This window comes from Carcharhinus amblyrhynchos, chromosome 17 (assembly GCF_965287045.1).
Source record: "Carcharhinus amblyrhynchos chromosome 17, sCarAmb.v2.hapA, whole genome shotgun sequence".
Classification (NCBI taxonomy): domain Eukaryota; kingdom Metazoa; phylum Chordata; class Chondrichthyes; order Carcharhiniformes; family Carcharhinidae; genus Carcharhinus; species Carcharhinus amblyrhynchos.
In genome coordinates, this window is record NC_137340.1 from 27,636,192 (window position 1) to 27,659,290 (window position 23,099).

The 23,099-nt window shown below is 39.8% G+C and overlaps 1 protein-coding gene across 5 annotated transcripts in view; it reads right to left on the reverse strand.

Moving 5' to 3' along the window:
• LOC145354397 (ubiquitin thioesterase ZRANB1) overlaps nucleotides 1–23,099 on the reverse strand; it is a 77,494-nt gene that overhangs the window by 49,543 nt on the left and 4,852 nt on the right. For all 5 annotated transcript variants that reach the window (XM_080205665.1, XM_080205660.1, XM_080205661.1 and 2 more), the window contains one exon: nucleotides 21,677–22,536. In XM_080205665.1, coding sequence (XP_080061791.1) covers nucleotides 21,677–22,493 — 817 coding nt within the window. In that variant the 5' untranslated portion in view covers nucleotides 22,494–22,536. The remainder of the gene's footprint in view (nucleotides 1–21,676; nucleotides 22,537–23,099) is intronic.

Below are 23,099 nucleotides of genomic sequence, written 5' to 3' on the forward strand. Positions count from 1 at the left end.
CACTTTATCTGCCCCATTACTATCTTCTTTTGCCTTGCATCATCTGATCTGTCCTACCTCCACCCATCACAGACCCACCTGTTTGTTCTTTTCCTGTCAGTGCATGCTTAAAAACACATTACATCTCTAATGTTACCCAGTTACATGAGTATTTCCAGTGTTCTCTTATTTCCAAATATCCAGGACTCATTGTAGAACCCAAACAGAACTTTAAAAACTTCAATAAAAAATTCTAAAGATGTTCTTCTAGGCGAGCTAAAGGACAAAGTACTCTCACTCCTGGTAAGACTAACAGGAGTACAGAATATAGGGCTAATGGAAGGACTCTTGATAGTGACGACAAGCAGAGAGATCTCGGTGTACATGTGCATAGATCCCTGAAAGTTGGCACCCAGGTTGATAAGGTTGTTAAGAAGGCATACAGTGTGTTAGCTTTTATTGGTAGAGGGATTGAATTTCGGAGCCGTGAGGTCATGTTGCAACTGTACAAAACTCTGGTGCAGCTGCACTTGGAGTATTGCGTACAGTTCTGGTCGCCGCATTATAAGGAGGATGTGGAGGCATTGGAAAGGGTGCAGACGAGGTTTACCAGGGTGCTGCCTGGTATGGTGGGAAGGCCTTATGAGGAAAGGCCGAGGGACTTGAGGTTGTTTTCATTAGAAAGAAGGTGGTTAAGAGGTGATCTAATTGAGACATACAAGATGATCAGAGGGTTAGATAGGGTGGATAGTGAGAGCCTTTTTCCTCGGATGGTAACGGCTAACACGAGGGGACACAGCTTTAAATTAAGGTGTGGTAATTATAGGATGGATGTCAGAGGTAGGTTCTTTACTCAGAGGGTAGTAAGGGCATGGAATGCCCTGCCTGCAGCCAACTTTAAGGGCGTTCAAATGGTCAGTGGATAGGCATATGGATAGGTTAGAGGGTCATAAGATTGTTGCGCCGACCAGTGGAACCATCGAGGGACGAAGGGCCTGTGCTGCACTGTAATGTTCTAAGTTCTAGCAAAAGATTGTATGAGCCCAGAGTAGAGAGAGTGAATGAAGGAGTTGTGAAGCATTACAATCAGTGAGGGAATTGAACATCAGGGAGGACCCAGTCAATGAGGCGAATGTGACAAAGACAGCACCTAAATACATTATAACAGACTAATTATTGGAAGTAAAGTTGGAAATTGTCTGCATGATAATATTCTCATAAACAGCAAAGTAGAAAGCCTACTAGTTAAGCACAATACACAAGGGATTTGGTGCAAGAATTGAAGGATGAATTTTAAAAAAAGCACGTCTCAGTTTGCTGACACTCTGGCTGGGCTATTAAAATCAAACACCAAGTTTAGAAGTTTATTTATTAGTGCCACAAGTAGGCACTTAATTCCCCTAATGAGACACTCCAACCGAGGGAGAATTTAGAACGGCCAATGCACCTAACCAGCATGCTTTTGAGACAGTGGGAGGAAACCAGAGAACCCGGAGGAAACTCATGCAGACATGGGGAAAACGTGCAGACTCTGCACAGTGTCCCAACCTAGGGATTGAACCCAGGCCCCTGGCGCTGTGAGGCAGCAGTTGCTAATCACCGTGCCACTATTTTTCTGTAAGGAACAAAAATGGAAAATACTGGAAACACTTAACAGGCCAATTAGCACCTGAGTACAAATGAGCTAACCCTTCAGCTGTATGCCCTCTAACAAAGGGTCTATTAATTCCTCTGTTCTCATTATGTTGGTTAACCTATCCCATTAATTTGCCAATTATTTGTACTTAGCATTTCATAAACCTGGAAATCTGCAACGAGCCCCTAAAATTAATTATCTTTGCTCCATTTGAAACATATTTTAGTCAAGAGTAGCACACTGGGAGCTATCTGGTATCTATGAACACACCTCCTCTATTTCTCAGATATCACAGAAAAACAGAACTACTCCACCATCCTTCTTTGAAAACTTGTACTCATTACAGCTTAACCACATTCAGAAATTTAATTATTCTGTAGTTCAAATGGCTTAATTGTCTCAAGCCATCTGTTGCAAAGCTTCCGGAAAACGAATTCTCTCATTTTGAAAGTAGCAGTATATAACTGTAGTCATTTTTGCCCAAAATGGCAATTTTCCAAAACAAACTGTACCAAGGCAAAAAATGCTTTGCTCCATAAAATTAAAAAGGTACATAAAATGGGATAGTATGTACACAAACTGAATATTTGCACTTGAAAGGATTCAATGCACAGGAATCAGTTCAAACTTCAAATCCACTGAATGCCCTTGTACAAGCACTCGTGAACTTAGTATATTGGCAAATGAACTTCAGCTGTACCACAAGCATTTATCACAAGAGACAGGATTTCTGATTTTCATAAAATACACACAATTAAAACCTCATCCAACTTTCCAAAAAAATTCTGGATTGTAAGCAATGTAAATTGCATGTGGATCTCTTGTTCTGCTCCTTTGGCAACAGCTAAAGTCACCTTGCAATTTTTTTTAAAAAGCTTCACCTGAACTAGTCTTCCTTCTGGAAAGCTAAAAGCAATTTAACACATCAATGTCAATTTCAAGTCATAACTATAATTAACAATGGTGAAGGCAAGTAATTTCAAACATCCTATAATTTATGGCACTTAGATTTCATGCCACACAAAGTTTTTTTTAAAGATTGCAAATGGCTGCCAATGCCAGTCTCTTGTTCCCATCCCTATCAGAGACGTTCCACATAACCATCTAAATACTGCCTGGCCAATGCATTATGCCAGATATCACTCTACTCCAGCTATTTCTATCACCAATACGTCCACCACCTAATAATAAACAGTTCATCTGACATTACACTTAACAGAAACAATTAAAAGTTTTTTTTAAGAAGTGACACTTATTGCAAATTTCACAAATATAGTATACACATATACACACACATTATATACAAATAAAGCAGATACATCTGTACCTTCATCCTAAATTTATCTTTAATGGACTATGCCATGATGTGACGTATGAAATTATTTATTCGTCCCACAGATAAGAATTCCTAACATACATGGTGTTTGAGACCAGTTCACCTAATGTAAGTTTTAACAGCGTCAAAGAATTGCTCTCAACAATTACATTTCTAGCTTGCATTCTCAGTATGATGAAAAGCATATAGAACATATGATACTCACTGATTATTTAAGTGATGTTATAAACATGCAATAATGTTTTGCGCTAATTTTAGGTAATCAACTAAAACAAAGAATTAATTATTTTAAAGCATAGCCTTTTTTGGAGGGGGTAAAATGCAGTGGCAGACAAAGTCAGTAACATTAATCACTTTGAATTGTACCTGTTTTCTCTCAAAATAAAATAAATACTTGTACAAAACAGTTTTCCGTGTTCTATTAGAGCAACAGCTTTTAACTCTAGCAGACGCTGTACTGGGAGAGACAACGGGGAATGGAAGAGGGAAATGAGGAACATGAAAAATTTGCTTCATTTTTTTCATTCAAATAAGAAGTCTCAGCAGGGGATTGTGGCATTGAACATAGAACATAACAGCGCAGTACAGGCCCTTTGGCCCTCGATGTTGCGCCGACCAGTGGAACCAATCTAATGACCCTCTAACCTAAACTATTCCAATGTTATCCATATGCCTGTCCACTGACCATTTGAACACCCTTAAAGTTGGTAAGTCCATAACTGCTGCCGGCAGGGCATTCCACGCCCTTACTACCCTCTGAGTAAAGAACCTACGTCTGACATCCGTTCTATAACTACCACCCCTTAATTTAAAGCTATGTCCCCTCGTGTTAGCCATCACCATCCAAGGAAAAAGGCTCTCACTGTCCACCCTATCCAATCCTTTGATCATCTTTTATTTCTCAATTAGGTCACCTCATAACCTTCTTCTCTCTAATGAAAATAACTTCAAGTCGCTCAGCCTTTCCTCACAAGACCTTCCCACCATACCAAGCAACATCCTGGTAAACCTCGTCTGCACCCTTTCCAATGCCTCCACATCTTTCTTATAATGCGGCGACCAGAACTGTACGCAATACTCCAAGTGCAGCCGCACCAGAGTTTTGTACAGTTGTAACATGACCTCACGGCTCCGAAATTCAATCCCTCTACCAATAAAAGCTAACACACCATACGCCGCCTTAACAACCTTATCAACCTGGGTGCCAACTTTCAGGAAGCTACGCACACGTACCCCAAGATCTCTATGCTCGTCAGCACTACTAAGAGTACTTCCATTAGCCCTATATTCTGTACTCCTGTCACTCTTAGCAAAGTGAATCACCTCACACTTTTCCATATTAAACTCCATTTGCCACCTCTCGGCCCAGCTCTGCAGCTTATCTATGTCCCTCTGCAAACCGTAACATCCATCCTCACTGTTTACAACTCCTCCGACTTTGGTGTCGTCAGCAAATTTACTAATCATCCTTCTACACCCTCATCTAGGTCATTTATAAAAATGACAAACAGCAGTGGCCCCAAAACAGATCCTCGAGGTACACCACTTGTAACTGAACTCCAGGTTGAATATTTCCCACCAACCACCACCCTCTGTCTTCTATCAGCTAGCCAATTCCTGATCCAAACTGTTAAATCACCCTCAATCCCATGCATCGGCATTTTCTGCAGTAGCCTACCATGGGGAACCTTATCAAACGCTTTGCTAAAATCCATATACACCATGTCAACTGCCTTACCCTTAGCCACCTCTTTGGTCACCTTTTCAAAAAACTCTAAGGTTTGTGAGGCACGACCGACCCTTCACAAAACCGTGCTGACTATCCCTAATCAATTTATTATGATGATTATAAATCCTATCCCTTATAATTCTTTCCAAAACTTGGCCCACAACAGAAGGGGTAGGTTCAGCCTGCAAACTTTACAATGGGTGTTAAGAAGCATTGAATTTCTGCCTGGATGGAAAGGAAAAAGAATTGAGCTCAATCCCATTTTACTGCAGCAAGGGAGAAAAGTAACAGGCAGGATGGCAAAGTTCATTTTCAATCTTTGTGGGTAGGCAGGTGAACATGGAGAAGAACGAGGCTGGCGAATTTAGACTGCTCCAGTGATTGGGTGAAGCCAGCCTCCAAGTTCTACCTCAATAGAGGAAACACAATTGGGAAACTGAACTTTACCATCTCCATTGAAGGTGTTCTACTATTTCTGTGCCTTCACTCCTCGGGTTCATTGGTTTATGTTGCACAGTTGGACAAGTTTAGTGTTTTTCCTGTAGGGTAATGTTTTAAGAGCTTGTACGCTTGCCCTTTGCCATATCAAAGGTACCATCTTTAATGGAGCAAAGTTTAGCTGCAACTGGGCACAAATCTCTCAGCTATTTACCAAATTATAATCTTTTTTCCCCTTTCATGCAATGCTATTCATTGTAACTAGGCTTCCAGTGCCATTATAGTGTATGCCTTTGGCAAAGTTGTCACAACAATGCTTCAGATCTATAATACATTGGTTTGATCATATTCAATCTTGCGGCCTCTCAGTAAACTGCAAAGTTGATGATGCAAGTTCTGGCCTTCTATTTCACTGCCCACTGAAAACCTACAAGATTAAATTCTTGTATCAGAATTTACATAAAAAGTTTACGACTGGAAGAGTTAATTTTCACTTGTTCATCATGGCTTTACTTATTTTTCCATATTTCCAAAAAGCCAGTTTCTTCAAACAGGGCTAAGACCATTTAGTACAGTACCTCCTTACAGAGTTGCCACAACATCTATTTTTCTAGATTAGCGGTAGCAAGATAAAAGATCAACAAAGTAATCATCACAGGAATCCACTGCAAACATTAGAGAACATGGACAATTGGCTCACTGAAACACTGATTACAAAAGAACAAATATAGAAATGTTAAATCCTACATTGGAACTAATCAGTTTTACAGTAAAGTTATTTACATAGTTTGCAATACTACCAAGGAGTCATGGGGATATGAAACCCTGAAACTCACCAGAGTAATTAGCAAACAAAACATCTAACATTGTCGGGGGACAGATTAGGACAGCTAATTCAGAATATTATCAGAATTTGCTAGTTTTGGCAAAATGTGACCTCGTGTGGAATCAGAGACCATGTAGCAGTGGACTAGAGAAGCAACTCCTGATTCTAACAAGGAGTACAGGAGCAAAGAGACCTAAAGACGTCAAGTCAGGATTAGAGCAGGTTAAAACATACAGATCTTAGGCTTTATTGATAGGGGCATATAGTACAAAGGCAAAAAAGTTATAGTAGTCTTGACTAAATGGCCTGAACCGGGCTTGTGCGTCCACTTTTGAGCACCACACTTTAGGAATGTTACGAAAGCATTTGAGAAGGCGCTGAGGCAATTCACGAGAGTGATTCCAGGGTGTGCTGAACTTGTTTGGAGAGATTAAGGCTATTTTCCTTGAAGAACAAAAGGTTGAGAAGGGATCTGATGGAAGTGGTCAAGGTCTGGACAGAGTAGATAAAGAGAAACTGCTTCCATTGGTGGAAGGTTTTGGAACCAATTTAAGGTGATTGGCAAAGGAAGCAACTAGAGGGCACAGCCTCAAAATAAGAGGGGTGGCAGCTTAGAACACAGTTGGGGAGGAACTTCTTCACTCAGAGGGTGGTGAATCTCTGGAATTCTCTGCCCACTGAAGTGGTGGAGAATACCTCATCGAATATGTTTAAGTCATGGGTAGATAGACTTCTGATCAACAAGGGAACTAAGAGTTATGGGGAGCAGGCAGGAAAGTGGAACTGATCCACTTCAGATCAGCCATGCTCTTATTGAACAGCGGCGCAGGCTCGAAGGGCTAGATGGCCTATTCCTGCTCCTATTCCTTATGTTCTTATGTAAGCAATGGTGACATGAAAAACTTTTTTTTGACATACAAGTGGCAAGGATCCGGAATAAACTGTTTGAAATTGTGACGTAGGCAGGTTTAATCACCAGAATCATACAGTGCAGAAGGTGGACATTCGGCCCATTGAGTCTGCATGGACCACAATCCCACCCAGGCCCTATCCCCATAACATGAATTTACCCTAGCTAATCCCCCTTGACACTAAGGGGCAGTTTAGCATGGCCAATCCATCTAACCCGCAAATTTTTGGACTGTGGGAGTAAGTTGGAGCACCCGGAGGAAATCCACACAGATACAGGGAGAATTTGCAAACTCCACACAGACAGTGACCCAAGCTGGGAATTGTACCTGGGTCCCTGGTGCTGTGAGGCAGCAGTGCTAATTACTGTGACTTTGAATGGTTTTCAAAAGAGAATTGGAATTTTATCTGGAGAGAAAAATTTGCACATCTATGGGAAAAGTGGCAGAATGCAAATCGATGATTTGCTCTGGCAGAGACAACATAGGCAAGACAGGGTGACTGGCCTTCTTTGCAGGATCCATTCTATGAATACCCAGAAGCAATGATTGCTTCTGGGCATTCATGGCATGTTTTTAGTCCACTGCTGCACTGTCTCACATGGATCCCACCTTCCGAGGCAATATTCTGCAAGATATAGTGAACTCTGATAATTACATCGTCCATGCCTCCTTAGTAGTCTGCAAACTGGTGGAACCATGCAGATAACAACTTTACTGTAAAATTGATAAAATCTTCAAACTCTGCATGTGGAGAGCCAAATCCAACATGATGCACAATTTTACATTACCTTTCTCTTCCTACCAAAATAAATCATTTCACTGCATTAAATTTTATCTAACCCTTGTCCACCCATTTCACCAGATATGTCCTTTTGAAGATTAACACTGTCCTCACAGTTCATAAAACTAAGTTTTGTGTTATCCGCAAATTTTGAAGTATGCCCTGTACTCCCAAACCTAGGTCATTAATATAGAGTCATATAGGCTTACAGCATAGAAACAGGCCCTTGGGCCCAACTTGTCCATGCCACCCAGTTTTTAAACCATTAAGCTAGTCCCAATTGCTCACGTTTGGCCCATATCCCTCTATACCAATCTTATCCATGTAACTGTCTGAATGCTTTTTAAAAGACAAAATTGTACCCGCCTCTACTACTACTTCTTGCAGCTGGTCCCAGACACTCATCACTGAAAAAAATGTCCCTCTGGACTTTTGTGTACCTCTCATCTCTTAACTAAAATTTAAGGGCATAGGTTTAAGGTATCAGCTATTTAGCTACATCTATCAAGAAAAGCAGAGATCCAAACACTGAGCCTGGCAAACCCCACTATATACACCTTCCTCCAAACTGAAAACTATTCACGACTGTTTCCTGTCACTCAGCCAATTCTGCAGCAATGCTGCTGCAGTTCCATTTAATTTGCGTGCTCTAACTTTGCTGACAAACTTGTGACACATTATCAAATGATTTTCGGAAGGCCATGTAAACCAATGAACTTTGTCCATCCCCAAAAAATTCAACTGAATTAATTAGAAACAACTTGCACCTAACAATCTGTGCTGGCTTCCCTACCACTACAGTTAAATTAACTGGGCTGAAGTTGCTGGGCTTATTTTATACCCTTTACTTGAAGGGAATGGTGTTTGCAAGTCTCCAGCAATACCCCCATAAGATAATCGGGAATTTATGGCGGTTTCTTCGCAATTCCTACCTTTATTTCCTGAGTATCTATGGATGCATCTCATCCATTCCTGATGTCTTATCAGCTTTAAGCACAGCCTGCTTATAGAATTAGAGAACTCTACAATGCAGGAGACCATTCAGCCCATCGAGTCTGCGCTGACCACAATCCGACCCAGGTCCTATCCCCATAACTCCATGCATTTACCCTACTAGTGCCCTGACACTAAGGGGTAATTTAGCATGGCCAATCTACCTAACCTGCATATTTTTGGACTGTGGGGGGGAAACCAAAAGCACCCAGAGGAAACCCACACAAACACAGGGAGAATATGCAGATTCCACAGTAACCCAATCCAGGAATCAAACCCGGGTCCCTGGCACCGAGGCAGCAGTGCTAACCACTGTGCCATAGTGCTGCCCTATCTCATATCATGATCAGTGTTTTGCCCATCAAGTTTCTCAAATACCTTCTCTTTCACCCTGACTGTGGCACCATCTTCCTTTGTTAAAACAGATGCAAAGTAATCATTTAGCACCTCAACAACATTGTTTCTTTTCATAAATTCCTTCATTCCTAATTGGCTTTATTATTTGTATCTAAAGATGACTTTGTGATTTCTTCCTGTGTTAACTGCCAACCCTCTCTGACTCTCTTTTTGCTTCTGTTATTTGTTTTTACACCTCTCCCCCCCAGAACTTTCTATGTTGAGCACAGTTTTTAATTGTATTATTTACCCAATATCTATTATCATGCACGTGCGGAATGTGGTAAATAAGGTTGGCGAGCTGCTGGCGCAGGATAGCCATGTGGAATCACAATATTATGGGAATAACAGACGACTAGCTCACGGAACAGCTGGATTAGGCACTTAATGTTCAAAGAAACAAACTGCTCAGGAAAAACAGCGAAGGACAGTAGCAGCAGCAACCTTGATTTTGAACATTTCTATCAAATTCCTTCCTAACTTCTCTTCTCCCAATAGAATCTTTTCTGCCTCTTTATAGTCTATCACCCAGCAAGTCTTGGATTTGTTCGTCCTCCCTGTTCGCCTTCTGGGAATCTAAGATGACCGTACACAAATAATCTCCTCTTAAAAGGCAGCTCATTGTTCAATTTTAGTTTTGCTTGCTAATCTTGCATTACCTGGGCCAGATCCCCTCTCCCACTGAAGCTGCCCTCCACAATTAATTACTCTAATTCCAAATGTATCTCTGTCCTTTCCCATGGCCAACCTAAATCTTCTGATACCATGATCAGTGTCCACTAAATATTCCCCTACTGACACTTGATCCACCCCATTCCAAAAGGCCAGATCCAACAATCCCCTCACCCACCCAAACTAAAAAATTTTGTCCTTGGTCCCTCTAGCATTATAATAATCCCCTTAATCTTGCTATCCCTCCACCCTTCTTTCCTTCCTCATCAATCCTGAATATCTTGAATCCGAGAATATTTAGCAACTTATCCTACCTTTCTTTGAGCCAGGTCTCCATTATCACATCATCATCATCGCACGTGGCTATTTGTGCCTGCAGCTCATCCACCTTACTTATCACACTCCACACAGTCACATACATGCACATTAACCTTAATTTAAGCATTATTACATTCCCCCTTCCTCGAATGCCATCTAAACCCTTTTTCCAATGCTAGTGAAATCTGTCTTTCCTAATTCCCTCCAATGTTACCTACTGGTTGCTACCGCTGTCAAGTTAACATAAATCTTCCTCAATATCACTAGCAAATCACCCTGCAAAGAAAATGGTTCCAGCTCTGATCAGGTCTAAGAACTTGTGTGTTGACCAAGTGTGTTTGCCATGGTATGCCAACAATCATGGGGCCCTACTCAACCACCATCTGCTTATAATCTTGGAATAAATTTCTGCTTTCAATTGCAGGCAAAAGGTGTTATCCAGTGCACGAGCAACTTGCATAAAAATAACAAACCTGAATACATGAAATATAATATCCAGACCATTTTTCATTGGCATTACACATATGCAAAACCACAATCCAAAGAACTGTAGTGAAGTTTTATTTTACCACTCTGGTTTTGTCAATTGCTAAAACACAACTTCAGAGTCCTTGAATTGCTTACTTCATGACCAACTATATCTTCATTGCTCATCAACATACACATCTTCCGCAAGTCAGTGGAAAGCTAACACAGAACATTACAATTATCACTTTTATTCTAAAGCAAGTTACTTAGCATGCTGCAATTCCAACAATCCCAAAGACAATCAGAAACCAAAAAAGCCCTCCTACTGTCAGCCAAGGGCAGTGACCTTATTTATCCTCGAGCTTCAGTAAACTTGTACTTATTAAATTATCCTAAAGTACATAGTCCCCAATAAGAGTAAAATCACATGTCCTTTAATGTATTCTCCTCTACGCACTGTCTAAACAACCTTGGAAAAATGTCATACTTTCCTTGAAAAATTTTAGAAGTGTCACATGTTAAGAACGTAATTTTGAAATCTGCCACATGTAAGGGAATGCTGAACATAGAACATCAGTTTTACTTGCACAAGAGTACTGTTTCTGAGATAAGAGCAAGCATAGATGAATGCAATATCAAAGAGTGGAGCAAACAACAAAATGTGCTTGCCAACTTATCTTACCTAAGTGTATGGGACAGCTTTTTAATTTTGAAATTAAAACAGGCACTCAGTCATGCCTTAAGTATCTTGCATCAGAAATACTATGGTTATAAGACTGTTCGTAGAGACACACTGTACTCCACAGATGCCACTAACAATGGATTCTATACAAATTTATTCAACTCATTATGGATGCATCTAGACTGAAGAGCTCCTTTGTGCAATCAGGCAAATCACATGCTGCATTAATGTTAATGAAAAGATTGTTGAAAACAGAACATTCTGAAGCGAGAATGAACAAACAAAACCAAGACTACATACACAAGAGCAAAATCCGCTAAGTGGATACTATGAAATTCAGCTATCACTAAAAAAATTCAATTTTGTTCATCTAAAATGCTATTTTGGGGACACAGCTTAAATTTATTGTACCCATCAACTGTAGTCTATCGAAATGAAAAAATAGTACATTACTGGGAATGCTTGACCTGCACAGTAACAAAATATGGTAGCTGTCTTAACAATTATTGCCCTATAAATCTAACAAATGAATTTTAAACTTGGCATCATTAAAGTTTGGCAGTTGTTATACATTTTTCAGAAGTGCTCATCGTTTACTCAATATTTCATTATAGTAAACAGAATGACTCACTGAAACCTGTTACAAATCAGCATAGCTGTCAGAAAAGAATAGGATTTTCCCTACATGGCAAGGTAATAAACCTTCAGATAATAGATTTTATTGCCGAAATATTTCATTGCGGAACTTTGTAGTATTACTGCCTTATCAATCCCTGATTACTATCTTAAATATAGCCTGTTATCAGTTCACTGGATTTGGTGCCAATGAAAGACCATGCTTTCAGAAGTGAATTAATGCACAAGATATAAAATCTAACATAGCATTTGGGATTCTGTAATGGCAAACAGTGCCTATTAACTGATCAAAAGTTTGCAATTACAAAGAGACCATCTGTACCTTTGGAAAAAGTATTTTTTTTAGTTGAAAACTTTAAGTTTTGGAATCTGCACAATAAAAACCAGGTACTCAAAGCTGTCTCCCTTAGAACATGCTGCACTCATTCTCCCATAATATAAAAACTGCTGACAAGCGTGTAGCTGCCATTATCTGCTAAACACTAAACCTCTACTTAAGAGGGACTAAACACCAACTCCCTTCTACCTTCTCCTGGAACACGACCACACCAGCAAACATCAAGTCATACCATCCAGGACTGCCAATGACCTCATCACTTCTGGAACTCTTTCCTCCACAGCTTCCAACCTGAGCCCCTCAAATTCTCAACAGCTTGCTTCCACCTCTTTGCCAAGATCCTCTCAAGATCAACAAGTAAGGATGTCATGGTAGACCTACCATTTCAGGCTGTCCTGACCAACTGAACTGATTTCTCCCTATTTCAATATTTTTCTCCCATTGTCCAGTTTTCCCTACCAACATCCTGATACCTAAGTTCCAATCTCTTTCCACCCCTCATTCCCATGAGGATGGTTTTGGGACTATCCACTTCTTCCTTAAATGGAAACTCCATCCATCCATCCATCAGCATCACCCTCCTCCACTTGGCTGAATGCATTATCAAATTGCGCAACTTTTCCTTTTATTCAACTCATTTTCCCCAAATAAACAGTTTTGCTAGAATACCCATGGGTCTTAGCTATGCCTATCTTTTTGTGGGTTGCAAAGAATAGCCCTAACGGGTTTATTATCTTTTTCCAGTACATTGATGAATGTATTGGTGCTCTTGCTTTCACCCTGAACTGGAAACTGTCAAATTTTCTTCCTATTTCCACCCTTTCTCCATTTTCACATGGTTCAGCTCAGATTCTTCCATTTGCTTCCTTGATTTCTCAGCTTATCCCCAGAAATGGAAACAAACAACAAGTATTCATCATAAGCCCACTGACACACAGTTACCTTCCTTGACTACACCTCAGTTTCCTGCAAGGGCTCTATTCCATTCTCCCAGTTCTTCAGTCTGTCATATCTGCCAAAGATTATACACTTTTCCACATCAGTGCTTCTGATTGATATTACTTTGTCCTCAACTGAAGATGTACCCTCAGTCCCTACCACTGCAGGCTGATAGGGCCTTTGACTGTGCCTCATCCAATTCCTGCATTTCTGCTCTCACCCCTTCAGCTCTCTCCTGAGGGCACAATAGGGTTCTTGCCCTCACGTTCCACCCCACCATCCTCCACCATTTCCAGCTTGATGCCATCACTAAACCAGTTCCCCCCTCTCCTATTCCAAAGGGGTCTTTCCCTTTTCAACATCTTGGTCCATTCCCATGCATGCAGATGGAAAACCAGACTTTCCCTCTCCTCACCATTTAAAACTCCAAATGCTCTTTTCAGGTGAAACAGCAATTTACAAACACTGGTTTCAATTTAAATGCTACATTTGCTGCTCACAATGAAGTCTTTCTCCACATAAAGATCCAACACACATTGGATGACTTTCTTTATTCATTCATAGCATGTGGGCATCACTGACTGGGCCAGCATTTGCTGCCCATCCCTAACTGCCTTTGAACCAAGTGGCTTGCTAGGCCATTTCAAAGGGTGCTTTAAGAGTCAACCATATTGCTGTGGATCTGGAGTCACATGTAGGTCTGATCAGGAAAGGATGACACATTCCTTTCTCTGAAGGGCATTAGTGAACCAGACGGGAATTTTTTTAAAAATGACAATGTTTCCGTGGTCATCATTAGACTTCTAATTCCATATTTTCTTGGATTCAAATTTCACCATCTGTGGTGAGATTCAAATCTTGGTCTCTAGATTATTAGACAGGTGACAATACCACTTGGCCACCGACTCCCAGAAACTCCTTTGCAGAACACACAACCCACAAGCATCAGCCTGAGGTTCTGGTGGCCAGCCATTTTTATTTTCCACCTTGCTCTAATGCTGATCTGTGCCCTCAATAGCTGCAGTGTAACCTTAAAAGTCAATAGAATCTCAAAGAGCAGCATCTCATTTCAATGAGATATCTGACAGCCATCAGACTCAATAGATTCAGACCATAACCTGTGCTCCCATTTTGTTTAATTCTGTTGTCTTGGTCCCTCTCTCATTTTTAATTTTAGACAGCATCCGATCGTTATTCTGCTATGCGTACCTCTTCCAGACATCTTTTCTTTCTTTACTTCTTGTCCCATAAACACACTTCTTCAGCACTGCACCACTTACTCTTTGGTCATTTAACATTTCCTATCTTCTCTTTTGCTCATTTTTCACCTGCTTAAAACCTACATTTCTAACTTCTCCAGTGTTACTGAAAAGTTATTGCTCTGAAGAGCATTTTCTCTTTTTATTGCATGGTGGCACAGCTGCCTCACAGCACCAGGGACCTGGGTTTGATTCCTAGCTTGGGATCACTGTTTGTGTGCAGTTTGCATTCTCCTTATGTGGGTTTCCTCCAGGTGCTCCAGTTCCTTCCCACAGTCCAAAGATATGCAGGTTAGGTGCATTTGCCATGCTAAATTCTCCCTCAATGTACTCAAGCAGGCACCAGAGTACGGCAATTACGGGATTTTCATAGTAACCTCATTATTATGTGAACGTAAGCCTACTTGTAACTAACAAATAAACTTTACTTTTTAAGTAGCAGAGCCATGACCAGATAATTAAGAAAGAATCTTAATAGAAAATTCCAAACATTTGGGACAGCACGTTCAGGACATTTTGTCTGACAGTAAAAGTATTAAAAATACTTTGTTTACAAAATCAGTGACAATGTTTAGAGCTGTTCAAGAAGTTAAATGTTTGTTCACCCAAAATGGTTTAGAGGCTCAGGTTGCCCCACCTAGCTGAATGGCTTGGCTTCAGCAAATGATTAAGAAAAACAGAAGTGTCACTGCTGCTTCCACAGATTTACCAGGGTTGCTTTGCACAAAAATTCTTCAGGTAACAAAAAAAATGAACATTTCCCCTTTACCATGCATCATTATTATTACTCCAGGTCAGGTGTTCAATCTCAGAATCACAACAGCACTATGGTTCACCATTGATGGCCTGTACAGTCTTTTTCTTTCCATTAGGAAGGTATGCTGATTAATAGTGAAATCTTAAATTGCAGCAAATTATTACAAGGCTGCTGATGTATTTATTTTGTAATGTGCTCCAATGTTGTGGAATTCACTTAATGTACATTGGCTACTAATGCTCTGGGGTCCAACAGTCAATGACACTGCAGCATAACTTCTTACTGTGGTTGTCCAATAATACAGACTATACATGTGAAAGGGCTGCCATGAACGTGTGCTGCAATTCTAGAATGCACAGATTAGAAAACTGTGTTTTACAATACAAATACAATTTTACCAAATTTTTGTTGGGTTAGGCACAAATTTTGCGAACACAGGAAAGAAAGGACAAGAGAACATGCAAATATTGACGTAGTTTAAACCTTAACTTTAAAGAAAACTTTAACAGATTCAGCAATATATTGTTCCAGTCCATTAATGTCCTCGGATTTCTGGGCTTATCATCCAATATGGACGTGCAGGTCAAACTAAGACCTTTAGGAGGAAGTTAAAAAAATAGTTTTGGCAGAAACTTGGAGACTGCAATGCCAATTTAAAACAGGAATGATTACAAAACAGAAATGGGGAAGGAGAGGAAAGGTGAAGCAATAGTTTCTTAAAAATAAATATGCATAAAGACATTCTGCCTTAAACACACTTAAGAAGTTATTTTAAAACATTTCTTCTCACCATCTATGAGGCCAAAAATCTTAATTCTGACCCGGAAGCACAAATTTTACTCCCCTAATCTGTAATCTGCTGTCCATTCATTTTAGGCAAAAAGTTAATTCTTACATTTTATGGCAAGAATGAGAAAGAACTATAGCCTACAAGAAAAGGAGTGATGATGGGGTCCCAGAGGATACAAGCTGGATTGCAGATAGGTTAGGGGAAGTGATGAACAGAAATACACTGGGTGATGCCAGATGGTCTAATCGGGCCTAGATCTTTAGGTCCCATTCACTTTTGCATTACTCAGGTGTACTAAAACTGTGCGCCCATGCATTACAGCCTAACCCCAGCAATGAGCATCCCAAAATAATGCAAAACCACTTTCCTTTTAATATTGCCAGGTATTCTCAGCACTCCTAGATCTAAGCACTGACCAAATAATAATGTTTGATGTAAATACCCACAGAACAATGTCCCAGGAACTAATTCAAAAGTTAACCTTTGTCCTTACGAGATTTTAAATTTAAAAGCTGTCAAATATACTTAGACTAGAAGAGCATGATGTGGATGATAAGAAATTTGCTGAAGAACACAGATTTCATTTTTAATATGGGAAATGTAAAAATTCACATTTAATGCAATGTAAAGCTTACCAACACAGAAAATATATTTTTTTTGTCAAAGATGAAAGTGGAGAAAATTTAGATGTTCAATTATTTAAGTCACTCAATGTATGTGTACAAAGTGAAGCTGCCATTATTTAGTGATGTATTTTGAGCGCATCAGATTACAAGCAAATTAAATCACTTTAACCCAGAATAACTCCTTGATGAATCATATTTGAAATTCTGTATCTCAATGCAGTTTTGGATAATTGACCTTGAACACGAGACATCGAAGCACTGGACGGTGCAGGAGAAATAATTATTCCAAGACATATGGATGTAGCAGGCAAGGGTTCTCACTGCAGAAAACAGTGGATTAAGATCTGTCTTGCTAGACTTCATCTTTTTTGCCCCCCTTTCCTGAAAGCATCAAATCTTTCCTCATGCTGTCAGCCACCTTGCCCAAATAGTTATTGCCTGCTAGCCTACTTAGCAAGTATTGGCAGGCCATGCAACCTCAGGACAATGACAATGACATCAGATCCTAGTACCGTCTTTGGTACCCAAACTACACACAGGGGAATGGGTGGGTGGCTTGATAGTGATTCCCCTTCTTAATTCAGACAATGACCAATTGTAATACTATTCAACCATTTGGCAAAGTTGCCCTCATTTTCCATTGCTAAAGCGTTCCTCAAGTAACCAGTTGAGGCATCCAGAATGTTTAAATATATCAATGCTATTTAAAAATTGTGTTATGCACTGTCTACCCGGAAACTTTAATTCTGCTGTGCTAATATAAAAATAGCCCTTGAGGTGATGGTGGTGTTAAACCACTGAAATCTGTCTAGTGCAGACACACCCACAATGCTGAAGGGAAGGGAGTTCTGGGCTTTTGACACATCAGTGAAGGAACAACGATATAATTCCAAGTCAGAGTGGTGTGTGCCTTGGAGAAAATGGTTGTGAAATGTTCTGCATTTTCTGGATGTGGGCATGAGTGGTAAAGCAATATTCATCATCCGTCCCTAGCAGGTCCCAGATAGCAAGCAAGTTGCCATAAGTACCAACTCTTTTTACAAAAACATTACTTACAGAGCACCTTTAATGTTAATGTAAGCCTTGTGACTAATCAATAAACTTTTAACTTTGATGCTACCCCAAAGTACTTCAGAAAAGCATTATAAAGCATAATTGCTGACACTGACTACAGAGGATGACAGGAGACCCGATGACCAAATGTTTAGTCAATGCAGTCAATCATAAAGCGAAAAGGAGATAGAGGTTAGAAGGGTTTCAGTAGGGAGTTCGACCATCTGCTCCAGACAGCACAGGACATGATCACCAATCATAGTGCAATTAATGTTAGGAATGTGTCAGGTAAGTGGAGAAACATCAGAGGAAGCTGAAGGAAATTACAGTAAGGGAGCCAGAAAGCATGCTGGGATTTGAAAATAAATATGAGAATTTTTAAAGTTGAGGCACTGCTTGATTGAGAGCCAATATAGGTCAGTAAGCAGAAGGGTCACAGGCAAATGGGACTCGGTGCACGCAAGGACAAAGTCATCCAAAACTCTGCTGCCTGACTTTACAGAGCGTGAAACGAAAGTGTGCAGCCAGAAGTGGACAGGAATAGCCAAGCAATCATGTAATAAAGACAAATGAGTACTTCAGCAGATGAGCCAAGGCAGTAACGAAGTTGGGCAGTTAGAGGTCTTAGTGATATGGTTAGCAGATGGCTATTAGAAATTATTAGATATTGGAAAAACAATCTGCAATTTAGCAACAGTGGAGGTACCGAAAAAGATGGTGCTGAAGTACAGCATGAGTATTGCCAGTGTACATTTGGAAACTAACATTGTACTTTGAGGTTATCATGGAAGGCATGTGGAATGAGAAACAGGATGTGGTCAAGCACAGGAGCTGAGGGGACAGCCGAGTGCAGAAGTTGGAAGAGAAGCCATTGTAAGTGCCACTCTGGCAACAATTAGAGAAATAGAACAGGGCCAAGTGAGTGCTATCCCACCCAGCTTGACAAGAGTGGCATTAGGGAAGAATGATGTGGTCAGCCTCAAAGTTACAGATCAAGGACAAAGAAGGATCATTGACCAATATTTTAGAGGGCATCAGGCATCAATCATATTGTGTGCAACAAAGAAAGTGTGTAGGTCAGACAAAGGTAGAGGTGAGGTGGTCTCTTCTTTCAAGGGCATCAATGAATCATTTGGATTCTGAATGGGACGTATTCAACCCACAAGATTACCAAATTTATTGGAATACAATTTCGTAATCTGTTATAGTGGAACTTATGATACTGGACTGCAAGTCTATCATTTGCACAATATTGCTCCTTACCTAAACCTTTCTCAACTGTTAACATGTCACCACATTTGTTGATTCAGCTGAATTTGTCAACTTTTCACCATAATTGAAATTTCTGATATCAAAAATTATACTAGATGTATAGAATTCTTAAAAATACATATTGCCACATTTGCCTATTGATTTGTGTAAAGTTTATATTTCAAGGCTTCAGCTTGAAGTCTGGACAATGTTTGTATACTTCAAAATATTTTCAAGACAAATAACTTGCAGTCACATTTGCTCATCAAGAACAAATGCTGTTTTCATCATTTTCAAGCAACACAAGTTCAAGGTAAATCCCCTCATTAGGTGAGGAATTAATGAATTTACTTTTCACCTCCTCCATCCTACCATCCACCAGAATTGCAGAGATCACATGGCCAGCACATGAAATATTCAGCAACCTTTGTCAGGTGACAAAGTGTTCGCTGTTCAATTCCAAAACTTAATAAATTCACTAAACTGGCGGGTAACAGCATACTTGAATTTAGAGGGACACAATCTAATTGAGGGAGTGACGAGGTATAGTAAACCAATGAATAATACGTAGCATAAAAACCTTGAAATTTACAGCCTCGGAGATATGCATCAGCAGAAAGTTTAAATTAATCAAATATTTTGGTTTGTGCACTAGTTTAATTGTGGCTTCAAATTCTTACTACCTGATATCAAAAGCAAAAAAATAAATAATTTACAGACTGTTAACCTGCAGAAGGATGTAATACAATTCTATGCATTGATCCATTTCTAGCAAGTTCCTGGACTATTATTGTAAATAGTAATTCCCTTTGTCAACACAACCTAGAAATGCAATTTCTACAGAACCACCCTTCATTATTCCACAAATCACATTTAATTGAAATAAGAAAAACTAAAAAAAAACTGAATTATCCCTCATAAAGATCATTTAAACAATGCTAGATCAAATCGTAAAAGCTTAAAACACAGAAAACACAGGACTCAGTACTCCAGCTGAGGTCAAACCAGTGTTTTGTAAAGATTCAACAAATTTCCTTGCTTTTGTACTTTATGCTTTTATTTACAACGTTCATTATCTCCATCTGCATTTTTAACCACGCTCTCAAACTGCCCTGCCACTTTGAACAATTTGTGCTGATATCCCTCACTCTCTCTGCCCCTGCATCCTATTTAGATTTTCTATCATTTTAGATCATCTCTCTTCATTCTTCCTACCAAAACACTTCTTGCACTAAATTTATTTGCCATGAGTCCAGTCATTCCATTAGCCTCTGTCCGTTTGAAGTTTATCACTATCTTCCTCAGTTCATAGTACTTCAAAGTTTTGTGCCATATGCAAATTTTGAAATTGTGCCCTGCACCCACCGAAGTTATCAATACAGATTAAGAAAAGCAGTGGTTGCATTACCAATCCCCGCAGAACCCCATCTTTTATGTTCCTCCAGTCTGAGAAATAATCATTCATCACAATGTTTCCTTTCACTGAATCAATTCCATACTGCCACTGCCACTTACATTCCATCGGTTTCAACTTTGGTGGAATGTCATCTAAAAGGTACCATATCAACAAAATTACCCTCCTCAACGCATGTCAAAAAACTTAAATTTGTTACAAAGACAATTTGTCCTTAAAATCCATGTTGGCCGTCTTTAATTAATCCTTATTTGGGACAAAACTATTATTTTTTTTGAAGATGAAGTTTATTTATTAGTCACAAGTAAGGCTTACATTAACACTGCAATGAAGTTACTGTGAAATTTCCCTACTGGTCACAGTCCGGCATCTGTTCAGGTCAATGCATCTAACCAGCACATCTTTCACAACGTGGGAGGAAACCAGAGCACCTGGAGGAAACCCACAGACATGGGGAGAACGTGCAAACTCCACACAGACAGTGACCCAAGCCAGGAATCGAACCCAGGTCCCTGGTGCTGTGAAGCAGCAGTGCTAACCACTGAGCCACCTCTAAAAGCTGTCCCACCGTAAAGATTAAATTGATGAGCCAGTAGATGATGGGTTTACCTTTGCATCCTTTTTTGAACAAAGTTGTAACATTTACAATTCTTCAGCCTTCTGGCATCATCCTGGCATAGCAAGAAGTCTCGAAAGCTAGTGGCGTTTGCCACCAAATAAACCTGTTAAACTTTAACCTGGTGTTTACCCCAGTCCAACAGCAGCATCTCCACATCATCCTAGCATTGCAGGACAACTGAAAAATTATGGCCAACTGTCATCCCTTGGTATCTTGGATGCATCCAAACTGATCCTGGCAACTCTCCAATTTTCAAGTATAGATAGCCTATAAAATACTGTATTAATATTTAGGCCGTACAGTCTCTCAGCTACTTTTTACTGACCCCTCTCTCCAGGCCAAACTGCTTTCTGGTCCTTAATTGATTGTGTTCTTTCTTTTCCCATCCTTTTACTATTTATATGCCCAAGGGAAACTTCTTCATTAACCGCTAATCCCTTCACGTACTCTATGCTGTACTTATTTCTTTTTTCACTTCCCATCTGAGTTTTGTATTCAAGCTAGTTCACATATTTCCCTTCACTTCTTGGAAAACTGGTACTAAAGATGTTCCAACTGCAAACAACCTGCTGCGTTAACAAGTTATAAAATACAAAATGGACATGGTGGATAGCCGAAATCAAGCACACAATAGGCAATGATATACAACAAAATTTTTATAATCCAAGTCCCTTTAAACAGACTTTAAATAAATGCAGCATCTTCATATCCTCATTTCCCCAATATTATGTCACAAAGAATTCTGCACATAATAGTGACTTAGTGAATATCAACTGTATTTTTGAGAAAATTAGATTTTAAGCAAAAGATTTAAATTAATAAAGACCTACCAACGCAAGCATTGAGAAAGAGCCAATCTGATCTTTTCATTCTGTTCTTTATTTGTTTAAGCCTTTTGAAATCCACTTCCAGTTCTTCTTTACTGCCCACAGCTCCAGGTGCCAGCTCAATTCTCTGAAAGTCCATTTTCATCGCAGATTCACGTTTAGGTATGGGAGGGGATCTCCTTTGGCTATTGCCACCACTGCCACTGCTCCTCCATCGAGCCCTGTCCTGCTCATTTATCAATGATGAAGCTTCCTCTGGCTCTGCAAATTCAATTGCTTCCAAATTATTAGGTCTAGGATAGTCACAGACCACACATTTTCGAGACTTGGGACAGTTCTCATATGTGCAAGCTGTGCATGTCCAATGCAGTGCTTTTGTGTTCAATCTGTTTCTGTCATTATATTCTTCACATGGGTCCTGAGAAGCCTGAACTGGTCTTGAAATACAACCAGATGACTGGGGGGACTCCGTGGGACTTCTAGTCCGACGTTGGGACAAACATTGAGTGCATCTTATTGCTCTTGGCCAATTCAGGTAAGTACACATGTGGCACGACCACTTGCTTGCACTTTCTGAATTGTAAGTTGATTTAACCCTTGGTCTAGCACTAGAGTCTGGACAAATCAGAGGGCTGCTGCTACCCTCTATACTTGTGGTATCCCAGTCTTGATTCAAATCACTCGAGCTGCCCCTAATTGGATCTTCTGTAATTATAGTGCCATTAGGTCTTGGTGCACGACACATGGTGCATTTAATTGCAGAGGGCCAGTTTTCATATGTGCAGTATTCACAAGCCCACTTTATTCCATATTCAGTCATCGTTGCTCACACCCAGCACCAGTCTTCAATGTTGGATTGGAGTCTGCAAAACAAAATCAAGTTTATCAAATCCAGGAATTTTCCTGCAACCCATTTTAGCAGAACATATTAAATGCAAGCATTATAAATGACTGTTATTTTATGTAATAGTCCCATAAGAAATGCATTTGAAAGAAGGATTTTTTTTAAGTCAGGGAATACTGGATGTTATTAAAGTCCAGAATACTCTAGACTTCCCACAAAGCCAAAATAAGTCAATTCAATAATAAAATTTGTATTTAAAATCAGTAAGTTATCAAATGGAACATAAACCACCAAATCTAGTTAGCCCGCGTCTATATTGTAGTGGAGCTACCTTAAAAGAAGCCTCTTCCACTACATAATTTTTACAATTCAACCATTAGTAATTAAATGAAAATGTGATGAATTAAACTTACACCTTCTGGATACACCATTCAAACCTAGACAGCTTTTTGACGTTTCTAACCAAAATTAATTAAAACTTGAAAAACTAAGGATTAGCAATAATCAACACTACAAAAGTATTGGGGTTAAATCGGCTTATGTTAGTGTGGAATAAGCTAACCGTAATTAAGGAAAGGATTT